The sequence below is a fragment of the Dendronephthya gigantea genome, unplaced genomic scaffold (assembly GCF_004324835.1).
Source record: "Dendronephthya gigantea isolate DGI-Jeju-01 unplaced genomic scaffold, DenGig_1.0 000910F, whole genome shotgun sequence".
Lineage (NCBI taxonomy): Eukaryota > Metazoa > Cnidaria > Anthozoa > Malacalcyonacea > Nephtheidae > Dendronephthya > Dendronephthya gigantea.
This window is the reverse complement of record NW_021163920.1, coordinates 2,332-18,798: the sequence shown is the minus strand read 5'-3', so window position 1 is coordinate 18,798 and position 16,467 is coordinate 2,332. Positions and strand designations below refer to the sequence as shown.

The following is a 16,467-nucleotide window of genomic DNA, read 5'->3' as shown; positions in this document are numbered from 1 at the left end:
TAAGTCTTTCTCAAGAGGTATGACGTGCGTCAACTGAAAGTGTGCAGGGAATGAAAATTACTATATCTGCATCTGCTTTCTCTCCAGATATTTCACACTGTTCTCAACTTGCTGAGTCGTTGTGTTGGGCCTGGTGAAGACCACAATGACGCTACTCTGGAGAAGAAGCGTCAAAAGAGTATCTTAACATATCATGACAACTTACATCAGTGCACCGTGGCCGCCATGTCGAACCTGCTCAGCGCCAATATCGATGCTGGTCTAACTCATGCTATTGGTATGAAACTTGTGTTAAATCATTATCATAATAATTATTATACTGTTCTTCTAGAGGTTCAGTAAGAATCATTTCTTATTGATCCAGTGTACTACAGGAGGAAACTTAAACTAAACTAACTTTATTTATACTGGATAGCTCTATCAGTTCTAAACTGTTCTTCTAGAGGTCCAGTTAGAATCATCTCTTATTGATCCAGTGTTACTACAGGAGGAAACCTAAACTAAACTAACTTTATTTATACTGGATAGCTCTATCAGTTCTAAACTGTTCTTCCTAGAGGTCCAGTAAGGATCATCTCTTATTGATCCAGTGTTACTACAGGAGGAAACCTAAACTAAACTAACTTTATTTATACTGGATAGCTCTATCAGTTCTAAACTGTTCTTCCTAGAGGTCCAGTAAGGATCATCTCTTATTGATCCAGTGTTACTGCTGGAGGAAACCTAAACTAAACTAACTTTATTTATACTGGATAGTTCTATTAGTTCTAAACTGTTCTTCCTAGAGGTCCAGTAAGGATCATCTCTTATTGATCTAGAGTTACTACAGGAGGAAACCTAAACTAAACTAACTTTATTTATACTGGATAGCTCTATCAGTTCTAAACTGTTCTTCCTAGAGGTCCAGTAAGGATCATCTCTTATTGATCCAGTGTTACTACAGGAGGAAACCTAGAACTAAACTAACTTTATTTATACTTAATTGCATATTCGTAGGTCTTGGCTATCATGCCGACCTTGCTACAAGAGCGATCTTCATGGAAGTTTTAATGAAAATCCTCAATCAAGGAACAGAATTCGATACGCTGGCGGAAACAGCCACTCGTGATCGCTATGAGCAGCTTGCAAACCTAATGGCGACCATGGGTGAAAAGGGAGAACTCCTATTGGCTGTGGCGTTAGCCAATGTCGTGCCGTCAAATGAACAGGATGATTTAGCGCAGGTTTTGGTAACTTTATTTGACGCGATGAATCTCTTGTACCAGTTTCTGTGGAATATACTCTCTCAAGAGGTATGGTATATGAATCGTGTTAGTTAACAACATATCAATAGTCTGATCATGTGCGTGAGATTATTCAAAGCATAGCTACATATTTTGACCATATTTCTCTTGTCATCCTAGGTCAGGAACTGCGAAGGTTACCACGTCCTGTTTCGAGGCAACACGCTGGCAACTAAAGTGACCACGTTCTGTTTCAAGATCTTCGGTACCAACTACATCCACTACCTCCTTGGTCCGCTCATAAGACCTTTGCTTAAACAGGAAAATCTTAACACCACATTTGAACTCGATCCAAGCAGGTCAGCGTTTTGTTTTTAACTTCTTCTTCTCTTCCTGTATTTAATAACTGCTATGAACGCAGTAAGATTATAAGAAGTGACTAACAATTGACGAGTTTATCAATCTGAATGAATATTGCTTCAATCGACCCCAGTACAATATAATTTAGACAAAAAGTACAACTGTTTTACTGTATAGGCTGGAAGAGGGAGAAAGTTTGGAGGAAAATACCCAAAACGTAATCAATTTGGCTGAGAAATTTCTTACCCATTTTTATGAATCTCTCGACAAGTAAGATCCAACGTTGTTATCTTTACTACATGCATGCATATCGACGAACCGAACGCAAGTTTTTCTGTCAATTTATATGTCAATGGTTGCTTGATATTTTCTAGTTTTCCAAATGCACTGAAGTTACTTTGTTACTGTCTAAAGAAGGTTCGTGTTGTGTACGTTTGTAACGCGGAGAATTTCACTCGTGCGACAAAGAATCCGGAGCAATTCATGTGAATTAATCGCTTTTCAATTTTAGGTTGTTAGTCAAAGATTTCGTCAGCACAAAGCCGAGGCTGTCGGCAGCGCCATATTCCTTCGTTTCATCAATCCTGCGATAAGTAAGTTTTTTTCATTGACGAAACCTAAAAGGGCGTTTAAACTCAAGAGTTGATGGATAATTTTAGTAGATTTTCAAGAAATTCACCTTGAAATGTGATTACGCGTTTTCGTGGAAAGAAGAGGTCTAATGGTGTTTTAATATTATCGTGAATAAACGAGAATTTTTGTATTTTAAGATTCCCCACAAATGCTTGGTATTGTGGATCATCCTCCTCCGGAAAATATTAGAAGAGGTCTGATGTTTTTGTCCAAGGTAAAAGACGCGATGTGTAATGATTTAGCTGTTAGAAATACCACAGTTTTTGGACCATGGTTGTACAGATTATCATGTCTGCTTTTGCTTTTACAGATTCTTCAAAGTTTGGCCAACAATATGTTGTTTACAAAAGAAAAACATATGGAACCTTTGAATGGCTTTTTGAAGGAAAACCTCACCAAAACGCAGCAGTAAGTCAAATTTGGTGTTGTTCTGTTGGCTTGTGTCAGAACTACGTGAAAAAGAATTAATCTCTTGTAGGTACTTCGAGAAAATCTCGTTGCACCGTCCTTCGCTTAAACAGGATGACAGAGATGTTTATTCATTCGTCAGTGATGCGAATATTCTCTCACTTCATCGCATGTTATGGAGCAGTCAGGAAAAGATCGGATTATACATGGCTGCAAGGGGGTGAGAAATGTAGAGCCTGCCATTTTGTTCTCTAAATTCACTTGTCACTATCATACAGAGAGCGATTCTACGAAATCTAGATGAAGCTATCCGCCAGACACTAGTTCCTTCAATCGCTCTAAGATTGCCCGTTGTTGGTACACACTGATTTAAACTTTGGTATTCCTAAATTTGGGGTTCTCAATAATAATTGTTAGCTCAAAATATGTAATTCTATTGCTTTTCCAACATTTTTACAACGGTTAAAGAATCCTAGTCCAGTGGATGGCGCTATCCTGCTTTCGTGCAACCTGCCCCAGAAGATTGTGATTCACAATTTATTAACGTTGGGAGTTAATAATCCAAGTAATGCTTGTTTTCTTGCAGAGAATTCAAAATTTACGGCCGAGGGGTGTTTGAAAAGTTGACAACATTGTTAGCTCGACTGGGACCGCCGGATCCTCAGAGATTGCAAATTCAAAAGAAGTGAGTAGTCTATTGAACTATTGTCGTAAACTGAAGGTCAACAAGGCTCCCGCGGGTTCTATATGTGGGTGCAAATATATTCATCATCGTCCCAAAAACATCTGTAATAATCTTTCATCTGTAATAATCCTACAGATGGACAACTCAGGGAGGCTCGTCTGATTTTGAGGAATTCATGGCACGTCACGCTGATACAGGGGAGAGAGATCTTGAGGAAATCAAGAATCTCAAGATTTTCTATCAGGTAAGGACCGTAAGGACACTGGGTTGGCATCGACGTCTATTATTAAAGATTAACAATCAACATACAATGAAGCCATCGGGTCAAGTCACAATTCCTACCTATTTGATTTGCACAACATTAATGGAGTTTTTGATAAAGTTTCATCGCTTGTTTTTATAGGAAGGGAGATCAAAGAATGGTAATCCCGTGTTTTATTTTATTCCTCGACGATTTAGGTGAGGATCTTAACCTATTCACGGTGTCCATACATCTGAGATGTGTCGCTAGCAGTTCTACCTTCTATGTTCACAGTATCATAACCACGCATACCATAATACCTTAACTTTGCCGTCTGATTTGAAACCTGAAAATGTGATTTGTCCATTAACAGAAATGACATAATCAGCCCGGATCGTTTAATTTATCACATGCTGTTGATGCTGAAAGCCTTACACGGTCAAGCCTGGGAACTGGTATGTGACATCACGCAGACAGCAAAGTCGAATCAAATGAAGGTGAGTGACGTGCTTGCCTGTGACGTCAGAGTCACGCTTGGTGCTGCTATTCACGAGGGCGTGAACGTCAAATACGACGTGAAAATGGCGAGTAAATGGCGTGGCATGTCCATATTTGGGCGCATCACGCCATTTATTCGTCATTTTCACGTCTTCTTTGACGTTCACGTCCTCATGCTAAATCTCCCTATTACCTCATGTGCAAACCATCTATTATTCAATCTGATAACAGCCTTATCCAGCCACTCGTATTTATTCTCTTCATTGTCAGGTTACATCGTTAAAGAATGGTATATCACTTCTCCCTGTCACAAATCTTCAAACTGTTTATGTTTACAACATGAATAGCGCCATGAAGGAATATATCAAAATAAATGAGAGGTTTTTTGCACCTTTTAAGGTACGAAATCTATTATATGTGATCGTTAATGGTTGTGGAAAAGCTCAAACACAATCTTCATTGATTTTTTAGCATCATAACCAAGTGATAGTCATCGACAATCTGAGTAAATTCAACGATTACATTTCACCGGAGGAATTAGGATTGCCAAGCTCGACTACATCTTCAGAGAAGGATTTAAATGTGAGTTGGCATTGAAAGCGTTTTCCTGCAGTTTTGAACCAGCCTAAACGAAACTCTTTCCTACACTTGACTCTTTCATTAAGTGATAAAGTGAGGAGTTGGCTAGACTTTGTAGTGCAGTTCAGTAAAATTATGTATTCTTTAGAATCAGACTAAAATTTATCATTCGTTGCAGATTTTTAACGCCATTAAAGTTCATTATAAAGTCTCAGTTTTTATTAAGGTATTGTTCTAAAATTCTTCACCTCATTAATTTAATGGTGTACCAATTTATGTTGGCAAACACCTTCGATATTTGGTCTTAAATTCTTAAATCTTCTATTTTATTAGATCGGGCCAAACTGCATACAGATTCAGACGTCAGAAAAACACAAAGTTTTGGGCTACAGTTTCTATATCAAGGATATATTTTATCCAAACGAAATCGAAGATGTAAGATTCCAAGAGTTCTGTAGAATTCACAGTCACAAGGGGAACCTCTAAATTTTGTGATCTATTTTTTTTATTCAAAGGTCATCTCTCAAAGTACTGACGATAATCTATTTTGGATGAAGTTTAAGACAGCCGCGGGAATCTTGTACATGAGCAACGAATCCGATCAAATAGTCCAGGCCGTCACACACCTAAAGAAGCGATGGTTAATGTCTCAACAAGTAAGTTCATTGAGCCGAATTTGCTTGTTTTAACGTAGTCCTAATATAACTGCGGTTATGAGCCAAATCGCAGGAGCTTTCATGAAGCTTACACAAAGTGATGGCTGTATACCTGAAGTTATATGTAGCTATGGTTTCAAATATGTTTATGGTTTCAACAAACTTTTGGTTGGGATTTCGAAGTGGATAAAATGGCTTTAGTGGTAAAACTTCGCTGGTTTTATCAATTGTTATCCCCGTTGGGTAAGAAATTAACCTTGTTCACCAGTTCAGCAAACCTTATATGCATGTCTATACTTTTTCATCTGATTTAGAACCAAACGGCTGCAACAAAGAAAATTCTTCCCAAAGATGTACCCGGAACTCTGTTAAACATGGTAGGTTAGGTTTAATATGCTTGATGGAGAGAGGCCTGATTTAGCAACTATGTTAACTGTGTCACCCACAGGATGGAAAACGAGTAAAATTTACTCGCGGATTTCGTACAGACGACTGCACAAATTCCTCTTATTTTACCGCTTTTTGTTCCAGGCATTGCTCAACCTTGGCACGAGAGATCCAAGTTTACGTTTGGCTGCTTACAACTTACTCTGTGCTCTTACGACTGTTTTTCATTTCAAAATTGAGGAGCGACTCTTTGAAGGAACTGGTAAAGTTTGCACAAAATTTACTTGATTTTATCTGAAGTACCTGACCCTAAAAAATATCCAAGTCCAGAGGCTTGTTTGTTGAATACGGTGACTGAAGTGAGAAGACGTGACAGTAAATGGTATTACCAATACCTAGCAGTTGATATTGTTTTCTTTTTTAAGGATTATGTATTCCTGCAAACAACACAATATTCATTGTTGGTATATCCAGCAATCTGGCGAGCAAGGAACCACATCTCACCTTAGAGGTAACGCTGAATTTAGTCGTCAACTTTGACGATTATTTTGGTGGTAGTTTGATAATTTATTGTCATTTTTCTGGCTTTAGTTTCTACAAGAATGCATATCAGGTTTTAAGAAATCCAACCACGAGCTGAAACATCTTTGCTTGGAGTATATGGCACCTTGGTTTCCAAATTTATCACGGTAAGGATAAAATGTAGCTACATGTTGGTTAAAGTGCAAGACTAGATGAATTTTGAACTTTAATACTTTTCAAAGATGTGATAAGATGTCTGAATGTCACAACTTAGGTTCGCTTCGGTTCTAAATGAGTGTGAATTAGAGTTTATCTTCAGAAAATTTCGGCCCTCGCGTTGATACGAGCAGGCCTGATGTACAGAACTGACTTGACATCCACTTTAATCTGAAGATTAAAATAGGTTAGGATGATGTACACGGATAGATAGTCGTTTGTGGAAACGCCGCTTGGACAACATGCATGTCTGACCGAAGTTAGCTTAAATAAGGTGACATCCAGTGATGTTGTGAGGCTTCTCTTTCAGTTATTGCAAGGAACTAAGTAAAGGAACAAAGCGTGCGCAAGTGAACGCAATTCTTGAAGACTTAATTGAACTGACCATTGCTGAAAAAGGGGTGAGCAATAAACATTATATTCAGGATCGTCAGAGAATATCAAACAGCATTTTGAAATAACTGGGGAGCAATAAATGGGTGATAGAGGTATTTTTACCACGTTTGAGTTGTGATTAACTATTATTTTTATTCCAGGCCATGTATCCATCAATTCAAGCAAAAATCTGGGGAAATATGGGAAAAGTCACGGAGTTAGTTGATACCGTTCTAGATAGTTTTATTAAAGTGAGTGTCTCCTCCACGATCTTATTTCAAAGATTTCCATTTGGATTGCGCGATTGTTTTACCATTAGCTTATCGATTATTACTGGATAATGCATGGTATGATTACGATGCTTGTATTAACTGGTTGGTTTATCTTCGTTAAGGCCAGTACGGCAGGGGGACTGGGCTCAGTAAAGGCCGAAGTAATGGCAGATACCTCAGTTGCCTTGGCCACCGCTAACGTCAATGTTGTGTCCAGCAAGTTCATCAATAGACTTTTGATGGTAAGCTGTCCTTTTCATAAGTCATTTGAACGAAGAATTGGCTGCTGTCGTTTTCACAAGGCATTTTAGAAAGAAACGATGAGCATGAAGAGGTGGCTGGTTGTCGCTTTTTAAATATAATTATAATCGAATGCTTGTAATTTTTTTCAGTTGATAAGAAAGACGTCGATAACCCCAACACCGCGTCTTGAAGAACATCTCATGTGGGAGGACATAGCGATTTTAAGTCGATATCTTTTAATGTTGTCATTTAACGATTCTCTCGATGGTAAGACAGTTTTTTATGCCATCCTCGTTTTTAAGAGTGAGTCAAATATACAGTGGGGATGAATAGCTACCATTTTTGGTGTTTACCTCATTATGTCTTCATTTAGTTGCAAATAATCTACCTCACCTGTTTCACATTATCATCAGTTTGGTATGCATGGGTCCCTTGTTCCTCAGAGCAACCGTTCACGGTATTCTCATCAATGTTATCCAGTCGCTGTCCACATGTACATCACTTGAGCTGCCAGGTGTGTTTTCATATATCTGTCTGGTGACAATTTGTAAATAGTCAGATGAAATAAGCGGATTAACTAACTCAATTCAGTATTAGCGCTAATCCTGGATTAAGTAATGTGGTGGGAATATTTGCTAAATTATTTTTGCTTTCTTTTTAGATGAAACGAAGCGTTTGTTGCGGCTTCGCATGTCAGAGTTTTCTCTTCCTAAATTTTATCTTCTTTTTGGTAAGTCGAGATATCTTTGTGCGAAAATTTTGACAGGTTTCCGGACAAATGGCTTTTGTTAAATATTCTGTATCCGTAGGCATTTCTCAAGTAAGTCGGCCCCAGTTCGCGCATTTCAGTCGTCATACCGCGGCGGTAGACACATGATCAACCTGAGAGACTCGGAGAAAATCCATATGACATCCATACAAACGATTGCAAATTCTCTTCTTGAAGTTGTTGAGGTAAGATGTGGAGAGTTTAGCGATGTATGGATCAATAAATCCTACCCAAATTTCCTCTCAAACAATAAAAACTGAAAGTGCCTATGTAGGATTATTTCTTTTAATTTTCATGTTTTTTCAAGGCATGCATGAAAGACATTCCCAACTGTACGTGGCTGGAGACGTGGACGAAATTGACAATGGAGTATGTTAATGTTGTTCTGTTTATTTCTTCTTCTGCATTCTTTACTTCAGTTAAGCTGTTTTCTAGAGGTTTTATCTTTTTCTTTAGATTTGCTTTTCAATACAACCCGCCACTCCAGGCCAGAGCTGTCATCGTTTACGGCTGTGCTTGTAAAGAAATTGATGATGCTCGAATAAGAGAACTTCTACTTGTTTTTATAAAGGTATTAAAACAACCGTTTACGAACCTTTGTTATTACAGAAGAAAACCTAAACTATTTTATTTATACTGGATATCTCTATCAGTTCTAAACTGTTCTTCCTAGAGGTCCAGTAAGGATCATCTCTTATTGATCCAGTGTTACTACAGGAGGAAACCTAAACTAAACTAACTTTATTTATACTGGATAGCTCTATCAGTTCTAAACTGTTCTTTCTAGAGGTCCAGAAAGGATCATCTCTTATTGATCCAGTGTTACTACAGGAGGAAACCTAAACTAAACTAACTTTATTTATAATGGATAGCTCTATCAGTTCTAAACTGTTCTTCCTAGAGGGCCAGTTAGGATCATCTCTTATTGATCCATTTAAACAGTGATATGCTCCATCTTTAAAGAACTTTCTCGTGAAATGTCTTTCTTATTGCAGGCTCTGAATGATTTCAGTGATGTTAGTCTTATCGAGGGTGTCATAATGTGTTTCACTCGTCTCCTGACAATCTTGGACAAATCGTCGAGATTCCACACGGCTTCGTTTTGGATCGCTATCGGTACTCTTCAACTGGCGGAAAACGGGCTTTACCCGGCTGGTCTAGCTTTGCTTGAACAGTCCTTGCTAACCCTGGAGTCGCAAGGTGCGTTCGATAACGAGAGTGTTGACAAAGTCCTTCTGAATTTCCGTAAAGATCCAAGAATGGAGTGGCATTGCAAACAACTGGATCATATCATCGGCGTGGCCTTTGCGAACAATTTTCATTTTGCCCTTGTTGCTTATCTGTTAAAAGGTAACAGTGTTGATGATCAGATATGATCGTGGATTGTGTATCGGATAATAACGATATTTTCTACTTCATCTTCAGGTTTACGTCATGGCAGCTCATCAACAAACACTCGAGCCATCCGAATTTTAAATCTCATGCTAAACATCGCAGGAAAACATCGAACAAATCATGTGTAAGGCTTTTTCCCATCTCTTTATTGTGTTACATACAGAGATGCTGTCTGGATGGTATTTTGCAATCATCTGGTTTTTGCAGTGTAGGAAGTATTCTACAATGAGCTGTCGCTGTTTATGTCTGGACTACCTGAAAAAGATATTTCTAGTGTAGGTGGTCGACAATTAGCTGTCGTGGTTTGTGTCTGAACTACCTGAGAAAGATATCTCAAACGTGGTGGTCCAGTGTAGGTAGTATTCCACAGTAAGCTGTCGTGGTTTGTGTCTGAAGTACCTGAGAAAGATATCTCAAACGTAGTGGTCCAGTGTAGGTAGTATTCTACAATAAGCTGTCGTGGTTTGTGTCTGAACTACCTACGAAAGATATCTCAAACGTAGTGGTCCAGTGTAGGTAGTATTCTACAATAAGCTGTCGTGGTTTGTGTCTGAACTACCTGAAGAAGATATCTCAAACGTGGTGGTCCAGTGTGGTAGTCTTAATGAGTACAATTTCTGCAGTGTACGAAAAATAATAAAATAATAAAAACAGAATAAAAAATTATAATTTGTTTTTATTATATCTGTTTTACAGGAGAGAAAAATTTGCTGTGTATAAAGAAACAATCCCTTATCTTTCAGGTAAAGTTAGGATGCTTTTATTTTTAAACTTTATTACTGTGGTGATAAGGATGTATTCATCTTTCTTCTTCAGCGTTGTTAATTGTCTCTGATGAAATCCGCGCTAAATTACGTCCTGATAGTTCTCTTCACGCCCGACCGAAATCAATCCCGAAGAGCCAGTCGTCAATAACGCCACCAAATTCAATGCCTGTCAGTCCAGTTATGATAACGATAGAATCGCCCGTCTCTCCGGGACCTGCTCAAATCTCCGAGGCTGAAACTGAAATATTTTTGTGGCCAGCTGGAGTTGAGAACCGATTGCTGGATCCGGGGGTGGTAAATGACACGCAGACACAAGCTTTGTTGCTGACAACATTGGTAGGGAAGGAAGCGTTCGTTTATTTTGCGGTGTAGAATGTATTTCTGAATATGTTTCACGAAGGTTATTATACGAAGCCTTCGTTTTTACAGAAAACATTGAAAGTGAAATGCTATTCTTGCTATTTTAGTCGACTTTAGTCCGACATACAAAGGATGATGCTTTAGAGAAATTTTTATTTGAAGTCTTGGCGGAGGCAAGTCTCGTTTTTCCCAAAGTCTTTCCGGTTATGTAAGTAATAATATAGATTCATCGCTATAGCACGATTGATGTATTAAAAAAGAAACTATTGCTGACTTTCGTATCCCTCATAGTTATTCGTTGATAAGCAGTAAGCTCGCGATGGTCCTGGGTCACAGTCAGGATGTTGGATGTCTTCAAGCAGTCCAGACTATCATGCAGTCCACAATTTCGCTAAACTTTGCCGAAAAGCAACTGGGAACAAACTTTTTGCAAGGCCAGTTTTTTAATTTAACATCCATCTTTTTTGTTCCATGTCAGTCTCCCGCTTTGTATTTTCTTTACACTCTTGTTGTATTTAGGATTTGGATTTGATGGTTTTAGTCAATTTGCTGGTCCATTTTTTGACCAAGGGGTGAGCTTACATTGTAGTTTAATTTAGGTTTCTTCCTGTAGTAACACTGGATCAATAAGAGATGATCCTTACTGAACCTCTAGGAAGAACAGTTTAGAACTGATAGAGCTATCCAGTATAAATAAAGTTAGTTTAATTTAGGTTTCCTCCTGTAGTAACACTGGATCAATAAGAGATTATCATTTCTCATATAACAATTGTATTAATATTTCCCATCTGATGAATTCGTTAGGAACTGCAGTATGAAACTCGAGCGCAGATCTTTGTTCGTTTCGCCGAAGGTGTTCTAGAGAGTTGTGGAGGGATATTGGACGACAGTTTAAGAGCCAGCTGTATGTCTCTTGCTAAACCAGCTCCAGAGGTGGTGGAGCTTCCTCCGTTGCGTTCAAAGTCCTCCCTTTCATCATCGCTCACCTCGATACCAGATGATCCTGCATTGAAAGAAGACATCTCCACGCCCACAATGAAACGGAGTCTTTCGTCTCGAAGGAAGAGCACCAAGGAACGAAAAGAAAAGGACAGAAGCCGAAGCAAACGATCTCTAACGCAACGTGTGGTGGAAAGAGAGTTAAAGAGGGCATTGTCGCATCGTAATTCAGATGTTTGATACTTGGACCACTCAATATGGTGATTATATCACAGTTAAATATTTTAGTGTTTTGAATCTAATGGGAAGTCTAAAGATTTATTATCGATTTTTTGTTACAATTTGAATTCAGTGATTAATGTACAGAAGAAGTTAACTGTGAGAGTGTGAGTAATTTCACAATAATTTTCGAATTTAGTAAAATATTAATTCGGAAGACATCACCGTTCCAATAATTCTATTTTAACGCACCAAAGAATATACTATAATTTTTACGTAATATTCGTGGAGAATTGTGAACATCAATTTTATTCTATCGTCCTAAAAACGATTTTTTATCCTTAGTTAAATTTATTTTCATCTCAATTCAAAAGAAAGAAGGCTACGAATAGATTTAAGAATAAAAATGTAATTTTGTAATATTTTTCAAACTTGTATTAATGTATTGGAAAGGTCATAAGGAATAATTTATATTTGCAAAAGAAAGAATGGTTCGATATATTTTTTATGTTATTTTGTATTTCAAATGAGCGCGGATGATGAGCTGTGAGATTTTTTTATTGATTTATAGGGTTGAAAAAAAAGTTGAAGTGTGCTAAGCCTAAACTTGAAGATGTATGCAGTGATTTCAACTGACCGGAAGTTGAAACTAAGTCACCCCCAGTCTTTGCACGCAAAAACAAACACGGCCAAAAACAAAAGTATTTTGTTGTGATTTTGTAAATTTGATAAAAACTGTCCGAGATGACTGCCTGAGATGACTGCTTGAGATGACTGCCTGAGATGACTGCCTGAGATGACTGCTTGAGATGACTGCCTGAGATGACTGCTTGAGATGACTGCCTGAGATGACTGCCTGAGATGACTGCTTGAGATGACTGCCTGAGATGACTGCCTGAGATGACTGCTTGAGATGACTGCCTGAGATGACTGCCTGAGATGATTGTCAATTTTACATCCTGTGGACAAGTGCTGCAAGGCCAACGCCATCCAGAATATTGAGTCCTAATAATTTTGTTCTATTATTGCTAGCCAAGGAACTGCCAACGATGACCTTCTCGGAGCAGAACAAAAGCTAAATCGGAGGCATGTCATTTAGTGTTATCATTTAACTGGACTTTGTGAGAGTTTTCTTGCAAAATGTTTGCCAAGGTAATTATTATAAGAGGTCATAAAGGCCTTGTAATGTTTCTCATGGTGACATGGTATACTGATCTGTGTTGTTTTCTGTGATTAAGTGATGTTTTTCTTCATGTTGTTTATCACTGAAGCTAAAGAATTGAGATACAACAATCTTTGACTGACTTTAGGTGTAAGACGTTCGCCCAGCTATTGTAGACCGCATGGAATCGATTCAAGTCCTTTAAAAATTTGTGAATCAAGATGAGAATGAACTTAGTGAATCGGTAATTGCTGCTATATGTTTTGGCTAAAATATAATAAAAAACTGTTGTATGTCTCCAAAACAAAGGAGCTTATATTTATGATACCAAAAAGTATAGGATTGTTTGACATCAGAAATACAAAGAATTCGGCACACAGCGACAATTCAAAAGACAACTTTTTTCTAGGCTTTTAGCGATTCGTTTTTAGTAACATCGCTCACGATGATGTTCGGAGTTGATCGGCATGTTGTCGTACATTATCATACCACGTGATCTGCTATGATCACATGGTAATTATCGCCTATAAAAGTAATCTCAACGTTAAAAAAAATTTCTTTAATTAGGTGGCGATCGAAGGTGGACAGCAAGATCGAAGCTCAGCAAGATTGAAGATTGTTCGAGGAAGAAGGAGTTCGCCGTTGACTAAAAGGTGGGTTCCGGCGATTATATGCGTAATCTGCGGTTGCTTTGTCCGACCCCAGTAGGGGACCGTTTGCCTAGAGCGTTTTGGTCCCCCGCACGCTGCTAGTTGACTAGTTCCCACTTGTAGGCCTTTACACTAATCTACGGGAAGGCCGTAGGCCTTCCTTAAGGAGTACAGTGTAGCTGAGCCGAACCCTTTTTTTTCGTTGTATATAGGTTTATCTGAACAGCTAGTTGTCAAGATGAACGTGAAGAGAAAAAAGATGAAATAGAAGACTCGCCCGGCCAAATTCAAAATGGCGATGCCAAAGAAAACCATGCACGTGGACCGTTCGCGGACCTTTCTGAGCAAGATTGTTGTGCTGTCTGGTTAAAGTTAAGTATTTTACTTTGATGTTTGTGTGCCTTCTGCTAATTGTTGGCCAGAAATAACAAAAAGCCATATACAATATGAAATATTCTGCGTACAAGGTTATGAAATATTCTGCGTACAAAGTTTCGAGTTTAATTCTGCTTGCAATGATAATTTTTTTAGTACTGAAAATTTATGTCATGAGCAACTTCCGCACCCATAGACTGTAGCAGAACTGAACATTTTGTTATTAACGTTTATCTCAACAGCCAGTTATCAAGACGAACGTCAAGAGAACAGTTGAAATAGAAAATAGAAATCAGTTCAAGACTCGCCCGGCCGCCGAATTCAAAATGGCGATCCCATACACGTGGACCGTTCGCGGACCTTTCTGAGCAAGATTGTTGTGCTGTCTGGTCAAAGTTAAGTATTTTACTTTACTGTTGTGTCTTGTGTCTTTTGTGCCTTTTGCTAAAACTAGACAATAATTAAGATAGTTGAAAATGCAATTTTATATTAAATAATGTCTTCTTATATTCAAGATTTTCCTTGGTCAAGAGTGCAACTTGAACTGTGGATATGAACTTTACTGTCAGATGAACATTGGAAATGACAAGATTTCTGCACAGAGGTAATTCTATTGTTCCTTCAAAAGTTATATCAGCCTTGCAGCTGAAATTCTTGTAGTGACCTTGTAATACATATCAACTGCCTACAAATTTTGTTAAGATTAATAAGTTAACATTGCTTCTATGCTCACTATGTGTCACCAGTAATAAATTCCTGTGGTGGTCTTTAAATAAATATAGCAACCATAGTTATATGTTGAGGGATGAAGTAACCATGATTAAGATAGTTGAAAATGGAATTTTATATTAATCATGTCTTCTTATTTATATATCTATATTCAAGATTTTCCTTGGTCAAGAGTGCAACATGAGCTGTCGATATGAACTTTACTGTCGATATGAACTTTACTGTCAGATGAACATTGGAAATGACAAGATTTCTGCGTAAAGGTAATTCGATTGTTCCTTCAAAAGTTATATTAGCCTTGCAGCTGAAATTCTTGTAGTGACCTTGTAATACACATCAACTACCCGGGTATATATTTTGTTATTTAGTATAAGGGGGAATTTGCTGCAACTAGGATTTTTTTTTGGAAAATCCTCAGGCAGTCACAAATTTTGTTAAGATTACTAAGTTAACATTGCTTCTATGCTCACTATATGTCACCAGTAATAAATTCCTGTGGTGGTCTTTAAATAAATATAGCAACCATAGTTATATGTAGAGGGATGAAGTATAACCATAAAATACCTGACCAAAAACTAGACAATAGTTAAGATAGTTGAAAATGAAATTTTATATTAATCATGTCTTATTTATATATCTATATTCAAGATTTTTCTTGGTCAAGAGTGCAACATGAGCTGTGGATATGAACTTTACTGTCAGATGAACATTGGAAGTGACAAGATTTCTTCACAGAGGTAATTTGATTCTGTCATGGATTGTCAGCATTTGATTTTAAAAAGCCACTACATTGTTGAGATGACAACTATGAAATTGAAATTTGCTTCTATGGTCACCATGTGTGAAACCAATGATGAAACTTGACGCTATAACAGCTGAACCAGTCTGGCTGATTACTAAAATTCCTGTGGTGGTCTTACAATAAATATCCACAAAAAAGTGGGAGAACTTGGGAGAAAATTTTCTGATTTCCCTGTGATTAATATTCTGTAGTACTCAGAAGGGTGATACCCAGTTTTTTCTGTGTTCAAATTAAATAGTGACATATGTCTGGGTTGAATATATGCATGTGACACATTCTTTTTATTGAAATGGCAAAATATAATTGGCATAAAACAGATGACTAAAGTAAGATAATGAGTAATATCTTTTAATAATGATGTCAGGTTGAAAATACAAACTTTGCTGCCACTTTTTGCCTAAAAGGATTGATGAAATGCTTTTTCTCTTTAGAATGAATGAAGTTGAAGAAAGTTAAAAGGCACCCCTGAAGAACCTGAATTATTTTAGCCCTATCCTAGATTCATTAATTAATATATTTTAGTGTGTGATAACATGTGTGAAATGTGATCAATTATGTGACAATTTTCAAAACTTGGATTTATAAAGAGAAATTTTTCTTTGTAAAGTTTAAGAAGTAAACCTTTTTTGTCTGGTGGTGTTAGTGTTTTGATTTTGCATGTTTTTCTGTGCTTTCACAATTGAAAAGATTTTGGCAGTTGCTTCTAAATGTTTTTTGAAAAGTTTAAGAAGAAACTTGATTTTTGTCTTGTGGTGTTTGTTGTTTCGATTTTGCATGTTTTCCGTGTGCTTTCACAATTGAAAAGATTTTGGCAGTTGCTTCTAAATGTTTTTTGAAAAGTTTAAGAATTGAAAAGTTTAAGAAGAAACTTGATTTTTGTCTTGTGGTGTTTGTTTCGATTTTGCATGTTTTTCCTTGTGCTTTCACAATTGAAAAGATTTTGGCAGTTGCTTTGGCTTTTTCTTATACTTCTTTTCTCTTTAATTTCTTCTTAGTATTAGT

The 16,467-nt window shown here is 37.5% G+C and overlaps 1 protein-coding gene and 1 long non-coding RNA gene across 3 annotated transcripts; both read left to right on the top strand.

Moving 5' to 3' along the window:
* Positions 1-87: 87 nt before the first annotated feature.
* On the top strand, positions 88-12,063 carry LOC114544700 (neurofibromin-like; the record flags this gene model as incomplete). The annotated part of the gene is made up of 39 exons (XM_028563267.1): positions 88-277; positions 997-1,292; positions 1,404-1,582; positions 1,761-1,853; positions 1,958-2,000; positions 2,095-2,176; positions 2,354-2,430; positions 2,527-2,624; positions 2,695-2,844; positions 3,211-3,309; positions 3,445-3,553; positions 3,713-3,768; positions 3,924-4,047; positions 4,319-4,447; positions 4,520-4,630; positions 4,806-4,853; positions 4,961-5,062; positions 5,143-5,283; positions 5,598-5,660; positions 5,815-5,932; positions 6,096-6,181; positions 6,262-6,359; positions 6,719-6,809; positions 6,945-7,034; positions 7,178-7,297; positions 7,448-7,565; positions 7,672-7,812; positions 7,960-8,064; positions 8,134-8,252; positions 8,375-8,436; positions 8,524-8,638; positions 9,063-9,417; positions 9,493-9,586; positions 10,159-10,205; positions 10,279-10,565; positions 10,697-10,797; positions 10,881-11,023; positions 11,109-11,161; positions 11,394-12,063. Coding segments are annotated over 39 exons (4,908 nt in total), but the record flags the coding sequence as incomplete, so codon positions are not given.
* A 577-nt stretch (positions 12,064-12,640) lies between these two features.
* On the top strand, positions 12,641-13,888 carry LOC114544699. Of its 2 annotated transcripts, none has more exons than XR_003690516.1 (3): positions 12,641-12,899; positions 13,477-13,562; positions 13,772-13,888. It is a non-coding gene; the product is annotated as an uncharacterized LOC114544699 (long non-coding RNA). The 2 variants fall into 2 exon arrangements; XR_003690515.1 differs by lacking the exon at positions 12,641-12,899 and adding an exon at positions 12,997-13,153.
* Positions 13,889-16,467: the final 2,579 nt, after the last annotated feature.